Source organism: Lutra lutra, chromosome 18 (genome assembly GCF_902655055.1).
Source record: "Lutra lutra chromosome 18, mLutLut1.2, whole genome shotgun sequence".
NCBI classification, from domain to species: Eukaryota; Metazoa; Chordata; class Mammalia; order Carnivora; family Mustelidae; genus Lutra; species Lutra lutra.
Window position 1 is genome coordinate 23,276,202 of NC_062295.1, and position 18,950 is coordinate 23,295,151.

The following is an 18,950-nucleotide window of genomic DNA, read 5'->3' on the forward strand; positions in this document are numbered from 1 at the left end:
GGCGAGAAGCAGGTCATTTGACTGCTTAGCCCAAAGGGAGGGCAAAGGGGATGCCTCTTTATCCCCCGGAAAAAGCAACCATATTTTCCCAGCGACCTATGCGTCATCAAGAGCAAGACTCCCAATTCCTAGCTTTTTCCGAGGAGGGCGCCAGTAGGAAAGAAAGCAAAGAGGAACGGACCTGATTGGCCAGTGACAAAAAAGACGAGGATAGTTCACCCATCTAAGAAATGAAGTGCAAGACCGCTCCGCAACTTCGCGGGTTGGGCGTCTGGGCTGGTCTCCGTGGGGTATTGGTCCCTGGACAGAGGCTCTCGCGAGATCTTAACAACGGGCCCGGCTTCCCTAGAAACCAATGGAAGCCGCCTACTGCGCCCTTCCTCTCGAGCTTCCCACCCCTGCCAAGTTGTTCTACACACTCGAAATGCTGCGTTCAGGCCTGGGGTCCTTGGCGGCTTCGGTCCTTAGGGGCACACGCACCCATAGGCCTGAACGGAGGCCTTTGGGGGGCGTCTGGAAGATCGCCCCTGCTGGTTTCCGTGTTTCCCCACCCTACCAGTCTCCGGCAGTGATCTTTGTAAAATTACATCTGTTTGTGTCGCTCCCTATTAAAAACCCTGCCGTAGCTCCATATGTCTCCTCTGGAAAATGTAGCTCCTTGGCATTCAGGTTGGCATTCAAGGTCTTCCATTTGTGTGGTTTCAGCCCTGTGCTTCCTAAATATTGCTTATTTTACTTGGAATGCTCATTCCCTCCGCCACCCCACCCCCGACCTGTTCAGCTCTCCAAGTCAGACCACTTCAAGCATTGCTTTCTCCCCGAAGCCTTCCCTGAACCTCCAGCCTGAGTTAGAATCTACTTCTTCTGAGCACTTGAAACATGGAGAACTTCTTGAGGATGATTACCAACTGTGTGCTGGGTGTGGGGGTTCCGAGGATGAGTAACAGTCTCTGGCCTCAGTTTCTATGCAGAAGACAGACGTTGGCCAAATAATTACAAGTGTAGAAAGGACTATGCAGGAAGAACAGCTACGGAAGAGAGTCCTAACTGATTCCAGGGCCTCTCCAAAGAAGTGGCAGCTATGTTTAGCCCTACGGATTGACTTGGAGGAGTGAGGGATGGTATAGGAGCTGGAGTCTTCTAGGCAGACAGAAGAGGTTGCTCCCAAATCCTTGGGCATTCAAGAACTGAAGCAAAGTTCTAACGGATCTGAACTCAAACAGTGAAATGTCCCAGCAGGAGCCTGGAACACAATAGGCCTCACTAAATACTTTGGTGCACAGTGTCCTTGGAACATGATATGGTCTTCACAAGAGTTTACAGTCCCACAAGCTGCTACCTCCGTGTCAATATGTCATCTTTGAAGGTCGTTCACATTTATCTCCTCAAAGAAGCCCGCTCCCGATAACCACTCCCTTCCCAAGGGGTTATTGTTATTCATTCATCTTAATATCTGCCAGAACATTTATAGACCTACTGCTTTTCCTTTCATACATATATATTTATATTTATTCATATAAAATATATATTTTAATTACAATCTTTTTTTGCTAGACTATGAGATTCTCAAGAACAGAAACTGAATCTGAGTTCAGGTATATACTTGTACATGTTTGTAGAACAAGTGGACAGAAGTCCTTTTCTTCTTTTCCAAGCATCTATTCCAAAGCCCTCCTCTGGCAGGACACCCTTCCAGGGGTGACTTTTCACTGTTCCCGTCTGAGTCTTCTCACTGATTGAATCAGGGCAAGCCTTTTGCTAGAACTGGGGTTCCAGGCATAACCTGGCCCCTTCCCACATCTCCTCCATCTCTCATGTTACATTTCCCCTTGCTAACTCACTTGGCTCCAGCCATACAAACCTTCTTTCTGTTCCTCAAATATGCCAAGCTTATTCTCACCTTAGGCCTTTGCAGGTTTTGGTGTTTTTTTTTTTTTTTTAATTTTTAAAGGCTTTATTTATTTATTTGGCAGAGAGAGAGAGAGAGATAACAAGTAGGCAGAGAGGCAAGCAGAGAGAGAGAAGGAAGCAGGCTCCCCACTGAGCAGAGAGCCCAGTGTGGGGCTCCATCCCTGGAGTCTGAGACCATGACCTGAGCGGAAGGCTGAGGCTTAACCCACTGAGCCACGCAGGCACCCCATGGCCTTTGCAGTTTTGTCTAGAACACTTTTCCTCCAGATTTTCAAATGCCTAATCCTTTCTCATCATTCCAGATTCATCTCAAGTATTATTTCCTGAGATGCCTTCCCTACGCACATGAAAGAAGCCCGCAAGGGGACGCCTGGGTGGCTCAGTTGGTTAAGCATCTGACTCCTGATTTCAGTTCAGATCATGATCTCACGGTCTTGAGATTGAGCCCAGCATCGGGCTCCATGCTCAGCAAAGGGTCTGCCTCAGCTTCTCTCCTTTTCCCTCTGTCCCTCCTTCCCCTGACTCTCTCTCTCTCCTTCTCCTAAATAAATAAATAAGAAAGCCCCCAACCATACCCACTCTATCGTATCAACTTGCCCTATTAATTACATTATCTGCAATTATCTTGTTGATTTACTTGTTTACATTTTTACACTCTTAAAAGTGCCGTAGCAGCCAAGCTTTTTGTCTGTTTTGTTCACTACTCCATTTAGGCATCTCCAATACCTAGGATGGTACCAGGCACATAGCAGGGCCCACACAACCACAGTGGAGATCTTGAGTGTGAATATCGAGGCATCTGTCCCTTTTTCCTTGCTCTGAGGAAGAGCAAAAGTTTGACCAGATGTAATCCCAACATCCAAATTATGCCCTGGCCTCTGAAGACTGAGACAGTTTGAGAACTGGCTCTGCCACCAATTTCTTCATGTAATTTCATGTCTGAAAGATAATTTGGTGCGACAGAAAGATCATGAGCTTTGGAATCTGCTACTTACCAGCTTTGTGACTTCAAGCAAATTACTTAAGTTCTCTAAGCTTTGTTTCATTTGTCAGAGGGAGACAATATTATTATTATTTTTTAAAGATTCCATTTAGGGGCACCTGGGTGGCTCAGTGGGTTAAGGCCTCTGCCTTCGGCTCAGGTCATGATCCCAGGGTCCTGGGATCGAGCCCCGCATCCGGCTCTCTGCTCAGCGGGGAGCCTTCCTTTCTCTCTGCCTGCCTCTCTGCCTGCTTGTGATCTCTGTCTGTCAAATAAATAAATAAAATCTTAAAAAAAAAAAAGATTCCATTTATTTACTTGACAGAGACAGAGAGAGCACAATAGGGGGAACAGCAGAGGGAGAGGGAGAAGCAGGCTCCCCACTGAGCAGGGAGCCAGATACAGGACTCGATCTCAGAACCCTGGGATCACGACCCGAGCGGAAGGTAGAGGCATAACCATCTGAGCCACCCAGGGGCCCTGGGAGACAATATTATTGATCTCCACAGGGCTGTTATAAATAGACATAAGGATCGCAAGCACTTACTGAATGTTATTCCTCTTTCCTTTCTGAATCTTAGGTGCCCCATTCATAAAATAGGAGAATTGGGTACCTTTTTCAAGAGAACTGGAAAATACAGATCTTTATACAAAATATCCCAATTTTTAAGTGTGGGAAATTAAAGTGTGTAAAAGACCACTATTTTTTAAAAATGAAACTTTTAAAATATTTATAAAACTCCTGATTGATTTTTTTTTTTGGGGGGGGGGGTCAGGGAGCGTGTGCACAGGCAGACAGAGTGGCAGGCAGAGGCAGAGGGAGAAACAGGCTCCCTGCTTAGCAAGGAGCCCGATGTGGGACTAGATCCCAAGACGCAAGGATCATGACCTGAGCCGAAGGCAGCCGCTTAACCAACTGAGCCACCTAGGCATCCCTCCTGATCTCTTTTTTAAAAAGATTTTATTTATTTATCTGACATAGAGAGAGATCACAAGTAGGCAGAGAGGCAGGCAGAGAGAGAGGGAGAAGCAGGCTCCCTGCTGAGCAGATAGCCGGATGCAGGGCTCAATCCCAGAACCTTGGGATCATGACTTGAGCCAAAGGCAGAGGCTTAACCCACTGAGCCACCTAGGCGCCCCTAAAACGAATTTTTAAAAGTAAAAATAACCTGAAGGCCAAACAAGATACTTCTGTGGACTGGATCTGAGCTACTGGATTTGGGCTACTAATTTTCCACTTAGCCTATCAGTTGTCAGGAATGTTATGACAACCCTTACTGTGTAACTTAAGCAAATCCGTTTTATCTCCCTCAAGTTCATTTAGCTCACCTGTAAAATGGACCCACCCTTACGAGGATCAAAGATCAGGTGTGTAAAACGTTTAGCATAATGCTGGCGAGTAGTAGGCACACCACCCAGTAAGTAGCAGCGGTAGCTTGGGTGGCTGTTGATTTGGGAAGTACATATTCAAAAGGGGCAAAACATCCCATAGGCAAGGAGACTGGGAAGGCGACGCCGGGAAAGGAGAAAAAATGGGAGAGGGAAAAAGAGGGAAGGGAAGAGGTGAGCAGGCAACAGGGTCCGCCCTCCAGGCGGGGCGCCAGCGAGAGGCCCAGGCCGGGGCGGGAGCGCACGTGGCCTATTTTGGGCGGAGCAGAAGCGCCTGGCCGCAGCGGAGACCTCCGACGCGGCCACAGGAGACGAGCCTTGAAGGTAGGTTACATCTGGTCTGCGAGGACCTTGGACGCCGGGATGGGGCGGCCCGGGGGTTCCTGGGAGTTGGGGTACAGCGAGGGGCGCCAGATCCGGGCTCGCCACCCTCTTGGGGCAGTTCTGGCCGGACGCCTGGGTCCTCTGGGCCCCTCCCCCGAGGGGGCGGGGTTAGGAGATCTGACCAATGAGCGGCCGATCGCGAGGCCCCGCCCCGCCCCGCCCCCGGAGCCGCGGCCTCGCAGAGTGCCCAACCGCCCGGCGCCCTGGCCAGGGGCTGTGCGAGCTCGGAATCTGCGGCTGGTGAGTGCGCACCCCCCCAGGGTCTCCGCCCGATCCCGCCCCCAGCCCGTGCCCTGGAGCTCTGGACCGCTGGCCGGGGCGCCGGGGAGTGACTCAGCGCGGGGAGGGTGGCGACTTGCTGGGGCTGGAGATTCGAACTATTCAGGGCCTTGAATGCCGGGATGAGTGGGGAGAACGAGTGTCTTCGGAGCTGGTCCTGGGGTGGAGGGAAGAGGGCAGTGCAGGGCGGGCAAAGCCAAGGCTCCACCGCCTTGCTGGGGTCAGGGCCATGGGGCGGGGGGCAGGGTGGTGGTGGTGGGGGGGTGCAAGTCCTGAGCTTTTGACCCAGCGCTTCCCCCTAGGACGCCAAGATGCCTGGTGAACAGCAGACGGAGGAAGAGGAAGAGGAAGAAATGCAAGAGGAGATGGTGCTGCTGGTGAAGGGTGAGGAAGATGAGGGTGAGGAGAAGTATGAGGTGGTGAAACTCAAGATCCCCATGGACAACAAGGAGGTACGTGTCCCACCCGTGGGGGCTTGGTCCCCCTTAAATCTGGTCAGGCCCAGCCTTCCTTAGAGAAACCAGCGATCCAGCCCCTACTTTCCTCTGAGTCTAAGACGAAGAATCTCAGGGTTGGTGGCTCATCCTTCTCCCCTACTGTCCATAATGCCGTCATAGAGATGTCACAGGTACTGTGCTAGCTGTCCTTGGTTCCCTGTGGAGCTTGATGTCTAGCGGGATGGGACTGATGAATAACCACGCAGCTACAATCCTGTGTGATGGGTGCAGGCACAGGAGGCATGGAAGCCCAGAGCTGGGAACTGTATGCTTGGGGGTGGGGGGAGTGGTGGTTAGGTAGGCAACAACAACAGTACCAAGTGGCCCTCAGTAGCATTTGCTATGCACCAGACACTGTTCTAAGTACTGCAAATCTGGAACGTAGGTAGTATTTGTTCCCTTTTACAGGTGAGGAAACTGAGGCCCTGGAGCCTGGACCGTTTGGTGACTGGCCCAAGGTCTCAAAGTCAGTAAAGGGGCAGCTTAGCTGAGACCAGTGGGGATCTGAGATTTAGAAGGAATGGCCCTAGTCATCACTCAGGGAAGTGGGTGGGGCACTGGGAGAAGTGAAGGCGGGTGGTTCAGTCATGCGGAGCATGGATGAGAGTAAGGTGGTTGGCAGGCTGGGTGGGACCTTTCCTCTGGGTTTTATCTTGAGGGTTTTGAAGGTTTAAAGAGAGGAGTTTTAAGGAGATCTGAATATGAGTTAGATTTCCCTTTGGGAGATCCTAAATGCTACTAGGCATGTTTTCACCTCCCAGAACCTTATAAGACTTACCCCCCTGCCAGAGGAGCCCTGTGTCCATCTGGAGGACTCCTGTTGATCGGGGTATCTGGGCCCAGGCTCCCTCCCATTTCTTCCTGCAAGGGGCCAGTTCTCTGGGAAAGACGGTTCTGCTGCCCCCTAGTGGGTATGGTGGGCCCTGGGGGGAGGGGGCTGGCTGCTTTGGCAACCAGTTGCAGTCAAAATAACTGTTGAATTCCGTTTTCCTGAGGCCTCCTTGGCCTGTCATTCTAGCACATCCTGCCTCTTCTGGCTCTATGGATCCCCTGATCTGACCTTTGGCCTATAAGTTAAGAACCCAGACTCCAGGGGCACGTGGCCGGCTCAGTCGGTAGAACACGTGACTTTTAATCTTGGGGTTGTGGGTTTGAGTCCCATGGTGGGTGTGAAGATTACTTAAAAAAATAAAATGTTAAAAAAAAAAAAAAAGAACCCAGACTCCAGAGCTTAGGTAGACTTCCAACTCCATCACCTCCCAGCTGTATGGCCTTGGATAAGTTTCTTTCCCTCTTTTTGGCTCAGTTTCCTCTTTGTAAAAGGGAAATCATAACAGCATCTACTCCTTGAGGTTGTGAGGACTAAATGAGTTAGTATTTGAGAAGAGTTAGAACCGTGTCTGGTGCATAATAAACACTATGTAAAAATTTGCTGCTGATAGTCCTTCTTCTCCTTGCGGTTCAGGACCTTGCACGAGGTCATCCTTCTGGAGATTTTTCAACTTGTTTTTATCAAAGAACCTTCTGGGCTGAACCCCAGGGCTGGGAGTGAACAGAGAAGCCAGACTGAAGGCCTAGACAGAGGACTGGGGGCAGACAATGGGGAGGCTTCATGGAGGTGACTTTTGACTTGATGTTTGAAGACACCGTGGTGATCTGGCAAATACAGAAGGAGAAAGGGTATTCCAGGAGGAGGAATAGCAAACACAGAGGTTCAGCGGAGATAAGGCCAGAGAAGTCAGGGGGAAACAGTGAGTAAAATGGCATTGGAAGCCAGCATAGGAATTTAGAGCATCAAATTGGGGGAGGGACATGGCTGGATTTTCTATTTAGAAGAATCACTGGCTATTATGGGGAAGACCAGGCCAGGGAACGCTGACAGCCTGCTCTAAGGTTGTGATAGCAGTGGAGAAAAGATGGAGAGAAGGGGATATTTGGGAACCCCGACTGGGCTGGCTGGAGGTGGGGAGTAGGCATGTCTAGTCATCAAAGGTATGGAGGGCTGGACTCCAAAGGGTATCATGTAGCGATGAAAAGCATTGGTTCAAATCCTAATTCTGTCATTTACCAGCTTGGCCTTAGCTTTCTCCTCTGTAAAGAGGGGTAATGAAAGTTAAGGTCCTCGAATACCAGCCTGAGAAGTATCATCTGGGTTACTGGGTTTGGGGAAGGAGGCTGGAATTGAGGATGGCACACAGACATCCGACTAGTATTTAGTACTGTGCCCACAGCATAGCTCATTAACTTGCTGTGTGGTCTCCCTGAGACTCAGTTTCCAAAAATGGTGATCTCGAAAGCTCTTTCCAAGGCTGACATTCTGTGACTTCTTGCTATCACACAGTCCCATGGCCACTCATTGTCCAGAATAGACCTTAATTATGCCACATTCAGGGCCTGGAGAACCCTCTCGCTGCCTATGAAAATCTAGTCTATCTTTAATAAGTAGAAGAGATTTTCTCAGAGGGCCCTAAGCACATCCAATCCTGCCTCTTTTTGCTTAAACCCTTGAGTGGTTTCCGGTTTCCTTCAGGCTAAAGTCTCAGCTCCTAAGCCTGGCATTCAAAGCTCTTCACCCTCTGACCCCCCATCCTGGCTATCTCTAATCACTCAGTCCCCATCCCATGCCCTGACTTCAAACATACCTGACCCTTTCTCATCTCTAACTCTGTGCCCATGTGGTCTTTCAGCCTGTAAAGCCCTCTTCCCCCTTTCCACCTGCTTTCTCCAGCAGTAGCCCTTGTCTCTTCTAGATCAGGTTTCTTCACTTTTAACATGCATACAAATTACCTGGTGATTTTGTTAAAAATGAAGGTTTTGATTCTACAGGTTTGGGGTCGGCCTTGAGATTCTGCATTTCTAGCAAGTTCCTAGGTGATGCTGATGTTGCTGACCTGTGGACCACAATTCCTGTAACTAGGAGCAAGAGAATAGGGTCATTATTTTATGCTTTGTACCAAGAAGGGGAGATGAGATCCTGACTGCTAAAAGAGCCTAGGGCAGAGAGACAAGCTGTGTAGGTGATCTCCAACTTGTCAGAGAGAATTGCATCATGGCTAAGAGAATAGGTATTTTGGACAAGGACAGACTCTCAGTGCCAACTCTGGCTCTGCCATTGATGAGTGGTAGGGCCTTGGGTAATCGCTTTATTGGTGGGTCTTATTTCCTTGTTCAAAAATGGAGCAGATAGTACCTAACCCAAAGGGTTGTGAGAGTTTAAAACGAGAACATGGATGAAAAGCCCTTAGCACAGTTCGTAGCATGTAGTGAATTATCAGTGATGGCAGCTGTTGTTCTTAATTTAGGAAAGTAATGGCTAGGGCGAAACAGACATGTTTGCCCGATTTAAACAAACAAACAAAAAAAACCCTAAGCAAACAAACAAAAACATAAGCAGGAAGACAAAATCACAAACTTCAAATACTTGGATTTTCCCATTATGATAGAATATTGATATTGATTATATACTCATAGCACCTCTCATTATAGTGCAAATACCATTTTAATGTTCAAGTCTACTAGCTGTAGAATTTAAGACATAGAAGGGCCTTTAATGATCCCCTAGCCAGGTATTTGCCAAGCTTCAGTGACGTGTACATTGCCCACCTGTTGTGCTCCTTTATTTAATGCTTTTCGTCAGATAGATTCTCATCGTTTTGTTAAATAAACCTGCCTTCGTCTACACAATAACATGGATGGAATTGTGGATTTCATGTGATCTATTGTTTTTCTAATGTCCATGAAAATAGACACATGATTATAAGAAGATAGTTTCCCTACGTAACACCTATAGTCCTCTTGCCTCTTGAGGTTTGCATGCTTCAAGTTGGGAAATTTTTATCTCCCCTAGCCTACCTCCCCTTCCTTGGGACACTGAGGCAGGGGAAGGGAGTGACTTGCCCAGAGTCTTAATGAGCTCGACCCTGCCTGTCTCACCAAGATTCTTCCTGGAGTGTTCCTGGCTGGCTCAGTTGGTAGAGCATGTGACTCTTGATCTCATGTGTTTGAGGGTCATGCAATAGAGGCCCACGTTGAGTGTAGAGATTACTTAAAAAAAAAAAAAAAATCTCCCTGGAGGCATCCAAGGCCCCTCTTCTTGAAGCTAGAGATACAAAGGCTACTCATGTGAAGAATTCCTTTCTCATTAAGGCAGTGAACCCAGCATAAGGAAGCCCGCAGACTCGTCAAAGTCATCTTACAGAAGGGTGCCAAAGAAAATGGGCCAGAAAAATGTAAATATAATAAGAAAAATCCTCGCCACAGTGGCTGACATGTTGAAATAAAGCCAACAGATGTCAAAACCAGGGCAAGATTGGAAAGTATGACCTTGAATTCAGACTGTGCCAAACCTGCTGTGGGGAGTTTCTTGATTTAAAGTATCAAGTTGTATTTTAACCTTGAATCCCTCTTGGAAAGCACCAGGGACTTGGAGTCCAGCCTCTGTCTCATCTCGGCTGTTCTAGGTGGGGAAGTACTGTAGCCTACAGGGTAAGGGTGATTGCTCTAGAGTCAGGCACAACTCCCCCTGGCTTTTGAATCTAACTCAATGAGCCTTTGTTTTCTCAACTCTCAAAAGATAACACCCTATTCAAGAGGTTGACAGGAAGCTCTAATACGATAATGTACATAAAATAGCATTGTCAAAGCCTTACGAGGTAATGTTATCACTGTTACCATTATGTATACTGTTTAAACGAGAGTTCCCATGGCTGGTCACTAATTTCCCAAACTGCCTTATTTTCCAGTTTCTGAGTTGGTTACAGAAAAGCTGCCTTTTTACAAAGGATCTTGAAAGGCTTGAAGTTGCCCTCCTTGCAACTTCAGAAAGAAAAGAGCCTTACTGTTCCTTGTCACTCATCCTCTCTTAACAGTTTCCTTATCTATAAAATGAGAACAATACTAACTGCTTTGTGGAGACTGAATATGAGGAGAAGCGAACACTTTCTTGTCCTTAATCTGTGCCAGGCATTTCTTTTCTTTCTTTCTTTCTTTTTTTTTTTTTAAAGATTTTATTTATTTATTTGACAGAGATCACAAGTAGGCAGAGAGGCAGGCAGAGGGGGGGCGGGAAGCAGGCTCCTTGCTGAGCAGAGAGCCCAATGCAGGGCTCGATCCCAGGACCCTGGGACCATGACCTGAGCTGAAGGCAGAGGCTTTAACCCACTGAGCCACCCAGGTGCCCCTTCATTTGGTTTTGAATTAATGTGCCTGTCTGGTTCACGGTAGGTGTTCAGTATATCACTTTTGCTGGGACGAGCATTCTTTTTTCTGAGAAGGGAGCAACGTGCCCCCAATATTCCTCTTCACTCTGCTGTTGGTACAAAATGTTTTCTCTTCCCCTGCCTCTTACAAAGCATTTCTTTTCTTTTTTTTAAAATTTTATCTCTAAAGGCTCAGACCTCATGAAACTGGCTCATTTTCAAAATTTTCCATTTCAGGCCTTGCTTTCTTCGCCACTTAAAAAATGGTAGGTGCTTGTTCTGAAAAGTTTATTAAAGAGCCTGGACTTTGTCCCAGCCTGACTTCTAAGACATTATGCCCTCCTGGCTCTCCTGCCTCACTGCTGGCTGCCCATCTTGCTCCCCGAGATTCTCTCTGCCCATTCCTGGGTGATCTCATCCAGACTCAGCTTTAAAGACCATTGATAGGTTGACAGCTTCTCAGTTAACATCCCTAAGCACAGGTCTCTTTCAGCTCCAGATGTGTCCAGAACTGCAGATATGCTCCGAAGTAAATTTCATCTACCACCTTGCTTCTCCCACTGCTCTCATCTCTGAGAACGGCCATTTTACCTTTGCAGTGGCCAAACTCAAAAACCTTGGGAGTCATTTTGACTCCTTTCATTACACCACCTACCCAATCTATTATCCAATCTGTTGTCTCAAACTGCGAAATATATCCTGAAGCAGATCACCTACCTTCACTTTCCACCTGTCACCTCGGTCTGAGCCACTGTCTTCTCTTCAGAGATGGCTGCGGTACAGGTAGCCTCCTCACTGGGCTCCTGCTTCTGCCCTCTCCCCTGTTTTCTGTTCTCAACTCCAGCAACCTGAGGGTGACTTTTAAAATGAGTTTGGTGTGTTCAGATCCCTGTTCCAAACCACCTGACATCTCTATTGGCTCCCCATCTCATTCATATTACTTGGCCCTAAGCTAAGAGATCCTCTCCAAGACCACTTCTTCCATCATTCTCCCCCTCAAGCATTCTGCCTTAGGCACTTTTTCAAGCCATTCCTGGAACTCAACAGGCAGACTCCCCGCGGGGCCTTGCTGGTCCCTCTGTAAAGTTTCTTAACAGTCCTATTTAAATGTGCAGCACCCTCCTCCCTGCCCCAATACCAGCACTCTGTCCATTTTTCCTGAAGCAGATTTTTAAAATTTGATGTTGAATCCCCATTGCCTAAACAGAGCCTGGCACATTGTACGCGGTCAATAAATATGTCGATTAGTAACGAATTGCTAGAATGACACTAGGCCTTGTGTACGTGTGTTAACGTACTGTCTCATTTAAAGTGCACAACCGCCCCGAGGCGGGCGCCGCCGCTTTTTCTATTTTACAAACGGGAACTGAGAGGCTGCAGCTCGCGGACACCCTGGCCTCCGGTTCCCGCGCCCGGAGCCCGGCAGTCGGGGCTGACGTGTCCCCCCTCCCCCTCTCCCCGCAGGTCCGGACGAGCGAGGCGCCCGCGCCGTCGGCCGACCCGGCGCGCCCACACGCGTGCCCGGACTGCGGCCGCGCCTTCGCGCGCCGCTCCACGCTGGCCAAGCACGCACGCACGCACACAGGCGAGCGGCCCTTCGCGTGCACAGAGTGCGGCCGGCGCTTCTCGCAGAAGTCGGCGCTGACCAAACACGGCCGCACGCACACGGGCGAGCGGCCCTACGAGTGCCCCGAGTGCGACAAGCGCTTTTCGGCTGCCTCGAACCTGCGGCAGCACCGGCGGCGCCACACGGGCGAGAAGCCGTACGCATGCGCGCACTGCGGCCGCCGCTTCGCGCAGAGCTCCAACTACGCACAGCACCTGCGCGTGCACACGGGCGAGAAGCCGTACGCGTGCCCGGACTGCGGACGCGCCTTCGGCGGCAGCTCGTGCCTGGCGCGCCACCGACGCACGCACACGGGCGAGAGGCCGTACGCATGCGCCGACTGCGGCACGCGCTTCGCGCAGAGTTCCGCGCTGGCCAAGCACCGCCGCGTGCACACGGGCGAGAAACCGCACCGCTGCGCCGTGTGCGGCCGCCGCTTCGGCCACCGTTCCAACCTGGCGGAGCATGCGCGCACGCATACGGGCGAGCGGCCCTACCCGTGCGCGGAGTGCGGCCGGCGCTTCCGTCTCAGTTCGCACTTCATCCGCCACCGTCGCGCGCACTTGCGGCGCCGTCTCTATATCTGCGCCCGCTGCGGCCGGGACTTCAAGCTTCCCCCTGGCGCCACGGCCGCAACGGCCACCGAGCGCTGCCCAGAGTGCGAGGGCAGCTGAGCCGCCGTTCTTGTCGCCGAAGGGCTGCGAGCATCCGGCTTGGGGGAGGGGGCGGACACGCGGGGACCCCTAACTGGGGCTGCATTAAGTAGGACGTCCCCAGCTCACCACCCAGGGGCTGGGAAAGGGTGGGATGGCAGGCCTGGCTGCCTGGCAACTGGGAGGCAGGGAGAATCCCCTCACTGGGACCCCCGGAAACAGTGCCCACTCCCCATCACTACAACCCTTTGACCCTTGTTAGTGAATAAAGTATTATATCCTTGCCCCACCGTGCCTGTGAGTGAGGTGGGGGGCGAGGGAGGAGGAAAGCTGGCGTTTTACTCAGGCTTAAGTGACTTATAGAACTAAGTGGGGCTATAGGCCCAAAGGGGTTCCCCGACTTTATGTGTGGGGCGCCCTCATAACTTCAGGTCTGGAAGGCTCCACAAATGGAGCACATTCTGGTCAAACAGCCGCTGCATTGTTTGGTGAGCAGTAATGAACTTAAGTGTAGGAGAGAGAAGATAGGATTGGAAGTGGTGGCCACTGTTACATCCCAATCTGGGCACGCTGAGTGTGAGGTAAATGCATGGGAGTCAGGTGACTGGAAATGGCTTGGGGATATAGGGTCTGGAGTGCACAATACCACCACTGGAGGAGGGTACCCAAGGAGTCTGACAGAACAGCCAGAGGTAGAAAGAAAACAGAAGTGTCCTGTCTGGGAAATCTGGAGGAAAGTGTTTCACGGAGGGAGTGGTCAGTTCTGTTACACGCTGTATCTATAGTTCAGGGAAAGTGGTGAGAGGAGGAGGAGGGGGTGAAAGCCATCTTTGAGTGGGCTAGAGTATAAATAGGAGAATGAGGAAGCCCGGTGGATGGGTGTAGACAACCCATTTTAAGAGGCTTGGCTGTGAAAAGCAAGAGGGAAATGGTTGGAGGTTCGTTGGGTTTGTTTTTCAAGAGGGAGGAAACTCAAGTCTGCTTTACATATATGCTGTTGGCCAACCTGGTAGAAAGGACGAGAATTGGTTATATAGAAGAGAGGGGAAATAACTCATGGAAAGTATATACGATAAGAGACCAGTAGGGAGAGGAAAGGTGGGTTTGGGAATACAAAGCTGAAGCAGTTCTAATCCGGACTGTGTTTTACCTGGGAAGTAAGAGGTCACTGGTTAAAAGGGAGTGAGGTTGTTAGTAATAGCAATGAGACCAGTAAAGAGGAATGCCTCATTTTACTGATGTGGAAATAGACTCCTAGGGGTGGCAAAAGTAGTTTGAGGGTTTTTTCCCCCAGCATCACTCCACAGTGGAGGGGAGGCCATGGGTATCCTCAAAAGGGAAGTGATGTGCCTGAGGTCTCACAAGAGGTAAATCATACACACCCCACACTATCTTTGTCCAAGTGGAAATTGGCCTTGAGAGGACAGGGGAGGAGGCAAGAGGCCCTCTCCAAGATGAGAGAGATCTCTGTTCTCCACATCAGACACTTGACCCCAATTTGTGATGAGGCCCAGGGAGAGGGGCATTAGGCTCTCACAGCGTTGGGGTCCTGATAGGCAAGGATGGGTTTTAGGCCCAGGCCCCTCTTAACTGTTGACATTCCCTGCTCAGGGCCCCTGAAAGTTTTGAGTTGAAAAAGCAAACAGAGAACCACAAACTTAGAAAGTCCCTCCTATGTGCCACGCATTGTCCTCAGCGCTACATTTAAAAATAACTTAGACCCTACAACCCTATAAGGTAGATACCATTATTTTCATTTTAGATGAGGAAACCAAGGTGCAGAAAGATGAAGTAATTTGATGAACATCATCCAGCTCGTAAGTATCAAAGTACAGCATTTGAACCCAGACAGCCTGGCTCCAGAATCTGGACCCTTATCCAACACTACATACAGATTCCAATCTCCTGTAGAGGTCCAGAAGGGATAAAGGAATTGCATGGCACCACACCAGGATCTTGCTGGAAATCTGATCTCTCTGCCCTCTAGGTGGGAGGTACCCAAGAGAAACATGGCAGCTGGGCTCAGAGGCATCCCTGGTGCCCCTCTCTAGTACCTGCTGAGATAGAGTCTCCCCAGTCACTCCAGAAGAATCTAGAAGTTGCTAACCAAAACTTAATGAGAGTGAAAAAAATAACAGGAGGCTGTCTTCTGGAGGTTTTCGGGCCACAGGCCTTAGGAAGTCCGAAGGCCCCTGATCCATTAGGAAAGGACTAGAACAAAGTTCCATGGCCAGGCCATACTCTGCTTCTCAGATGCCATGCTGGGTTGCAAAGTCCTGTGCCCATGTTTCTAGGTTGAGGCCTGGCCTGTGGACTCACGGTCACAGTCTTCAGGCCCCACAGCTTGGTCTTCAGAGGTGGCCCCATGGGGCAAGTCTGTATACTTGAGGGCAGAGCCGCGGGACAGATGTGCTGGGTAGCGCCGGCGGTTGAGGTCCATCTTGGAGAGCACCGCTCGGGGCAGATCCACATGGCAGCGGGCTGCTAATGCTACCAGGTAGATGAGGACATCACTAAGCTCCTCCTGAAGGGCCGCCCGTTCCCTGGGGGGCCAGGCTTGGGGGCCAGGCTCTTCATCGGGCTTCCATTGACTGGGGGCAGAAAACAGAGATAGACACAAACACAGATGCTAGCTAAGATGATGGGCTCTGCCTCTCTTAGGAGCACCCCAGTCCTTGCAGCAATGCATTCCTACCTCTTAGGAAGTTCTTCCAACTCAACCCACCTGGGCCCTAGGCAGAGTGAGGGTGGGAAGAAGACCCCCGAAGGTAATTCATCCAGACCTCTGTGTCCCAACCTGAGCCGAGGACTGGCCAAGAGAACATTTCACTTGTTAAGACCCAATTCTACTTCTCCCCAGCCCTAGCCACTGTGACTCCAGACTAAGTCCCAGAACTGGACCACTGTGAAAGCTGGCTAACTCACCTTCTACTCTTGCCCAGTACCACCTTTTAAACCCACAAATTACATTTTGTCCCTCTGCTGCTATAATTCCCCCAACCGTACTTAGAATAAAATCCAAACTCCCGACCATGCTGTACAGGTCCACATGAGCTCTCTCTTCCAAAGTCATTATCCACCCCTCCCCGCTTCTCCCCACCGAAAACCACTCTGGCTTGTTCTGTCTGGCAAACGGGTCAAACTGTCACAGGGCCTTTGCTCCCTCTGCTTTAAATGCTCTTCTCCCTGCTCCCCCCAGATCCTTCCCATGGCTGTTCCTTCCCGTTCTTCAGGTCTCAGCACAAATGTCCCCTCCTCAGAAAAGCCTTCTCCTTCTGTTACTTTCTTTCTCATCACCTTGTTTTATTTTCCTCATAGAATTTATCACAATTCCTGACCTTTTAAAATTAGTTGAGCGGTGCCTGGGTGGCTTAGTCAGTTAAGTGTGGACTCTTGATTTCAGCTTAGTTCACAATCTCAGGGTTGGGAGATCAAGCCCTGTGTTAAGCTCTGTATTGGTTGTGAAGCCTGCTTAAGATTCTCTCTCCTATGGGGCGCCTGGGTGGTTCAGTGGGTTAAAGCCTCTACCTTTGGCTCGGGTCATGATCCCAGGGTCCTGGGATCAAGCCCCACATCTGGCTCTCTGCTCAGCAGAAAATCTGCTCCCCCCCCCCCCCTCTGGCTGCCTCTCTGCCTACTTGTGATCTCTGTCAAATAAATAAATAAAATCTCTGTAAAAAACAGATTCTCTCCCCCACCTTGCCCTTTCCCTGCTCGCTTTCTCTAATAAATAAATCTTAAAAAAAAAATTAGTTTATTTATTGTTAGTCTCCTTGTACTGTGAAGGCAAGAACCATGCCTTTTTTTTCCCCCGAAGATTTATTTTTAAGTCATCTCTACACCCACAACCCTGGGATCAAGAGTTGCATATTCCACTGACTGGGCCAGCCAGGTGCCCCAGGAACCATGTCCATCTTGTTCAGGGCTTCATTCTAGAAGCCCTAGCACATCGCTGATGCTCATTCATCTGTAACGAATGAATGGCTTGCCCTCACACATATCTCTGTGCTCTCATGTCTCCATCCCCAAAGCGAATGCCCTGGTTTAGGCCTGCCTTACCACCTCTTGCCTGATCTGTATCAGCCTCCTCATGGGTTTCCCCTGCCCCAATTCTCTTCGTGACCCAATTCACCCTGCAGAAAGGGATCTTTCTACCTGTCAAATCTGGTCAGGTCTTCTGTCCAAACTCCATCACTTCCTAACTTCAGCTCTGTCCCTCTGAGTTCGTATTGGCTCCCCTCTCTTCCACAGCCCCATCACTCGTTCTGTAGATATCTACTGCGGTACCCCAGGCATGTGGGACATGGCAGGCAACAAAACAGATACAATATCCTTGCCCTTCCTTGAAAAGCTTACCCCGAAGGACTTTCAGAATCTCCCTGAATTCAACTTGCCCATTCCCACTTCACCACCTTTGCCAATGATTCTCAAGGCTGGCATGCACTGGGAGGTCTTCCAAAAAATACCCTCCTTTCCACCCCAGAGGCTGCCACCATCCTTTATGACCTGGACCTGCCTTGCTGTTTTCACACTTTTCTTTCCAGAAGACTGGATGCCCCAAGAGGGCAGGGGCAGATGAGTCATCCCTATCCCCAGGTACAGAGCCCAGCATGGATATTTAATGATCAGATAAATGTTCCCCTCCCACATAACACACAGACTATTCCAAGAAGACTTCATCTACTCACAAGAGTTCTGCCAGCTCCCCCACTTCCCCCACCAAGGCCAGTAGGAGGTTCCGAGGCTGGTGGAACTGGCCCCAGTCTCGTTCAGCAGCAAACTCAGCATGGAGGCGGCGGCTAGAAAAGAAGAAAGAAGTGGAAGACCTGGTCTTGGGTTCGAGAACCCAAGAGAAGACAAAGAGCCCAGGCGGGCATCTCAGTGATATATAATGGGGGCATAAGTATCAGGAGTTCTGCAACAAATTCCTTGGATGGCCTCAAGCAATCATTCTTCTCTTTGGGACCTGGACTTCTCATCGATAAAGAGGGTGTGCACTGCGCAGGCCCTCAACTCTGCCAAAAACTAACAATACCCTCTCTTCCATTACTGCACCTTCTACTGCTGCTTCTGCAGTTTCCTCCACCTGGAATATTCCTCTCCCTGCATATCGAATTTTACAAAGTGCAGCTCCAGGGACACTTCCCCTGAGAAGCCCTCCTTGACTTCCTCCAGCAAAAATAATATCACCCACCTTTCAGCACTGACATTTGCCCTCTTCCTACCACCCACTCCTGGAGGGCAGAGGCCGGACAGAAGCAGCATCGGAAGCAGCTGCCCAATTTCCCCAGGGCTGGTTCTAATATTACTCACCGGGCGTCACCATTTCCCCTGCCTCTGGTGTGCATCACTATGTCCAATTTGCAGATAAGGAGGTTACATGACTCTCCAGAGATCAGCCGGCCGAGCCGGGACCCCAGCAGAGCCTCTAGCCTTCTTCCAGACCACGTGGAGAGACCCTCCCCAATAGGCGGGAGAAAAGGGGCGACCTCCCCAGGCTGGGTAGGGACGGCTTACATGTCCTCGAGCGTGGGCTCCGGACTGAAGCTGAAGGGGCCGGTAGCAGCAATGCCGTCTCCCTCCGTGCCCCCACGCGCGTCCCCATTCGCCCGAGACATACCGCCCACGACGCAGCACTCGGGATGCACACGGAACAACACCGCGCCAAGCTCGAACCCCGCCTCCAGGGCTCCTGGCCAATCACAGGGGTTCACGACTGCTTCCGGGGCGGAGCCGCAGGAAAGGCCAATTAATTAAGTGGACTTGACTGCAGCCCGCCCTTTACGCCCACGGCCTTGGGTTCCTCGGTCTTGGCCGAGCATCTTAAAGGTATAGAGACCAGATTCGGCCACCAAGAGACAATGGACCCAGGGCGAAGAGGGCGCAGGCGCGTCTCTTCTCTTGTGGGCGCCAGATGGCGCCAAAGAGAACTGACGGAGCAGGGAAGAGAGTGGGGCCCCCTGAAACCCCAGAAATGGAGAGTTCAAGCGAGAAAGGGAAATTTATTATAAGGATACAAAAGTGTCTCCAGGGTTTAGGAGCTAGGGTGAC

General features: G+C 50.4%; 2 protein-coding genes across 4 annotated transcripts; one reads left to right on the forward strand and one right to left on the reverse strand.

The window, feature by feature from the left end:
- Nucleotides 1-4,457: 4,457 nt before the first annotated feature.
- ZNF771 (zinc finger protein 771) lies at nucleotides 4,458-13,184 on the forward strand. Of its 3 annotated transcripts, none has more exons than XM_047714215.1 (3): nucleotides 4,458-4,606; nucleotides 5,248-5,397; nucleotides 12,105-13,184. In XM_047714215.1, the coding sequence occupies exons 2-3, from the start codon at nucleotides 5,257-5,259 to the stop codon at nucleotides 12,918-12,920; spliced, it is 957 nt and encodes a 318-aa protein (XP_047570171.1). In that variant the 5' UTR covers nucleotides 4,458-4,606; nucleotides 5,248-5,256; the 3' UTR covers nucleotides 12,921-13,184. The 3 variants fall into 3 exon arrangements, with proteins under 3 accessions (XP_047570171.1, XP_047570170.1, XP_047570172.1); XM_047714214.1 differs by lacking the exon at nucleotides 4,458-4,606 and adding an exon at nucleotides 4,616-4,906; XM_047714216.1 differs by lacking the exon at nucleotides 4,458-4,606 and adding an exon at nucleotides 4,957-5,165.
- Nucleotides 13,185-14,998: 1,814 nt separating this feature from the next.
- DCTPP1 (dCTP pyrophosphatase 1) lies at nucleotides 14,999-18,583 on the reverse strand. Its single transcript, XM_047714217.1, has 3 exons — nucleotides 18,417-18,583; nucleotides 17,588-17,698; nucleotides 14,999-15,490 (listed from the first exon to the last, which is right to left on the reverse strand). Exons 1-3 carry the CDS (start codon nucleotides 18,515-18,517, stop codon nucleotides 15,190-15,192), a joined length of 513 nt encoding a protein of 170 aa, XP_047570173.1. The 5' UTR covers nucleotides 18,518-18,583; the 3' UTR covers nucleotides 14,999-15,189.
- Between the last annotated feature and the right edge of the window lie 367 nt (nucleotides 18,584-18,950).

Coding starts and splice junctions, on each gene's coding strand:
- ZNF771 (XM_047714214.1), top strand. CDS start 4,646: ATGGGGCGGCCCGGGGGTTCCTGGGAGTTGGGGTACAGCGAGGGGCGC. Junction 4,907..5,247: donor GAGCTCGGAATCTGCGGCTG/GTGAGTGCGCAC, acceptor GCTTCCCCCTAG/GACGCCAAGATGCCTGGTGA. Junction 5,398..12,104: donor TCCCCATGGACAACAAGGAG/GTACGTGTCCCA, acceptor CTCTCCCCGCAG/GTCCGGACGAGCGAGGCGCC.
- DCTPP1 (XM_047714217.1), bottom strand. CDS start 18,517: ATGTCTCGGGCGAATGGGGACGCGCGTGGGGGCACGGAGGGAGACGGC. Junction 17,699..18,416: donor GAGCCCACGCTCGAGGACAT/GTAAGCCGTCCC, acceptor CTTCTTTTCTAG/CCGCCGCCTCCATGCTGAGT. Junction 15,491..17,587: donor GGGGAGCTGGCAGAACTCTT/GTGAGTAGATGA, acceptor TTCTGCCCCCAG/TCAATGGAAGCCCGATGAAG.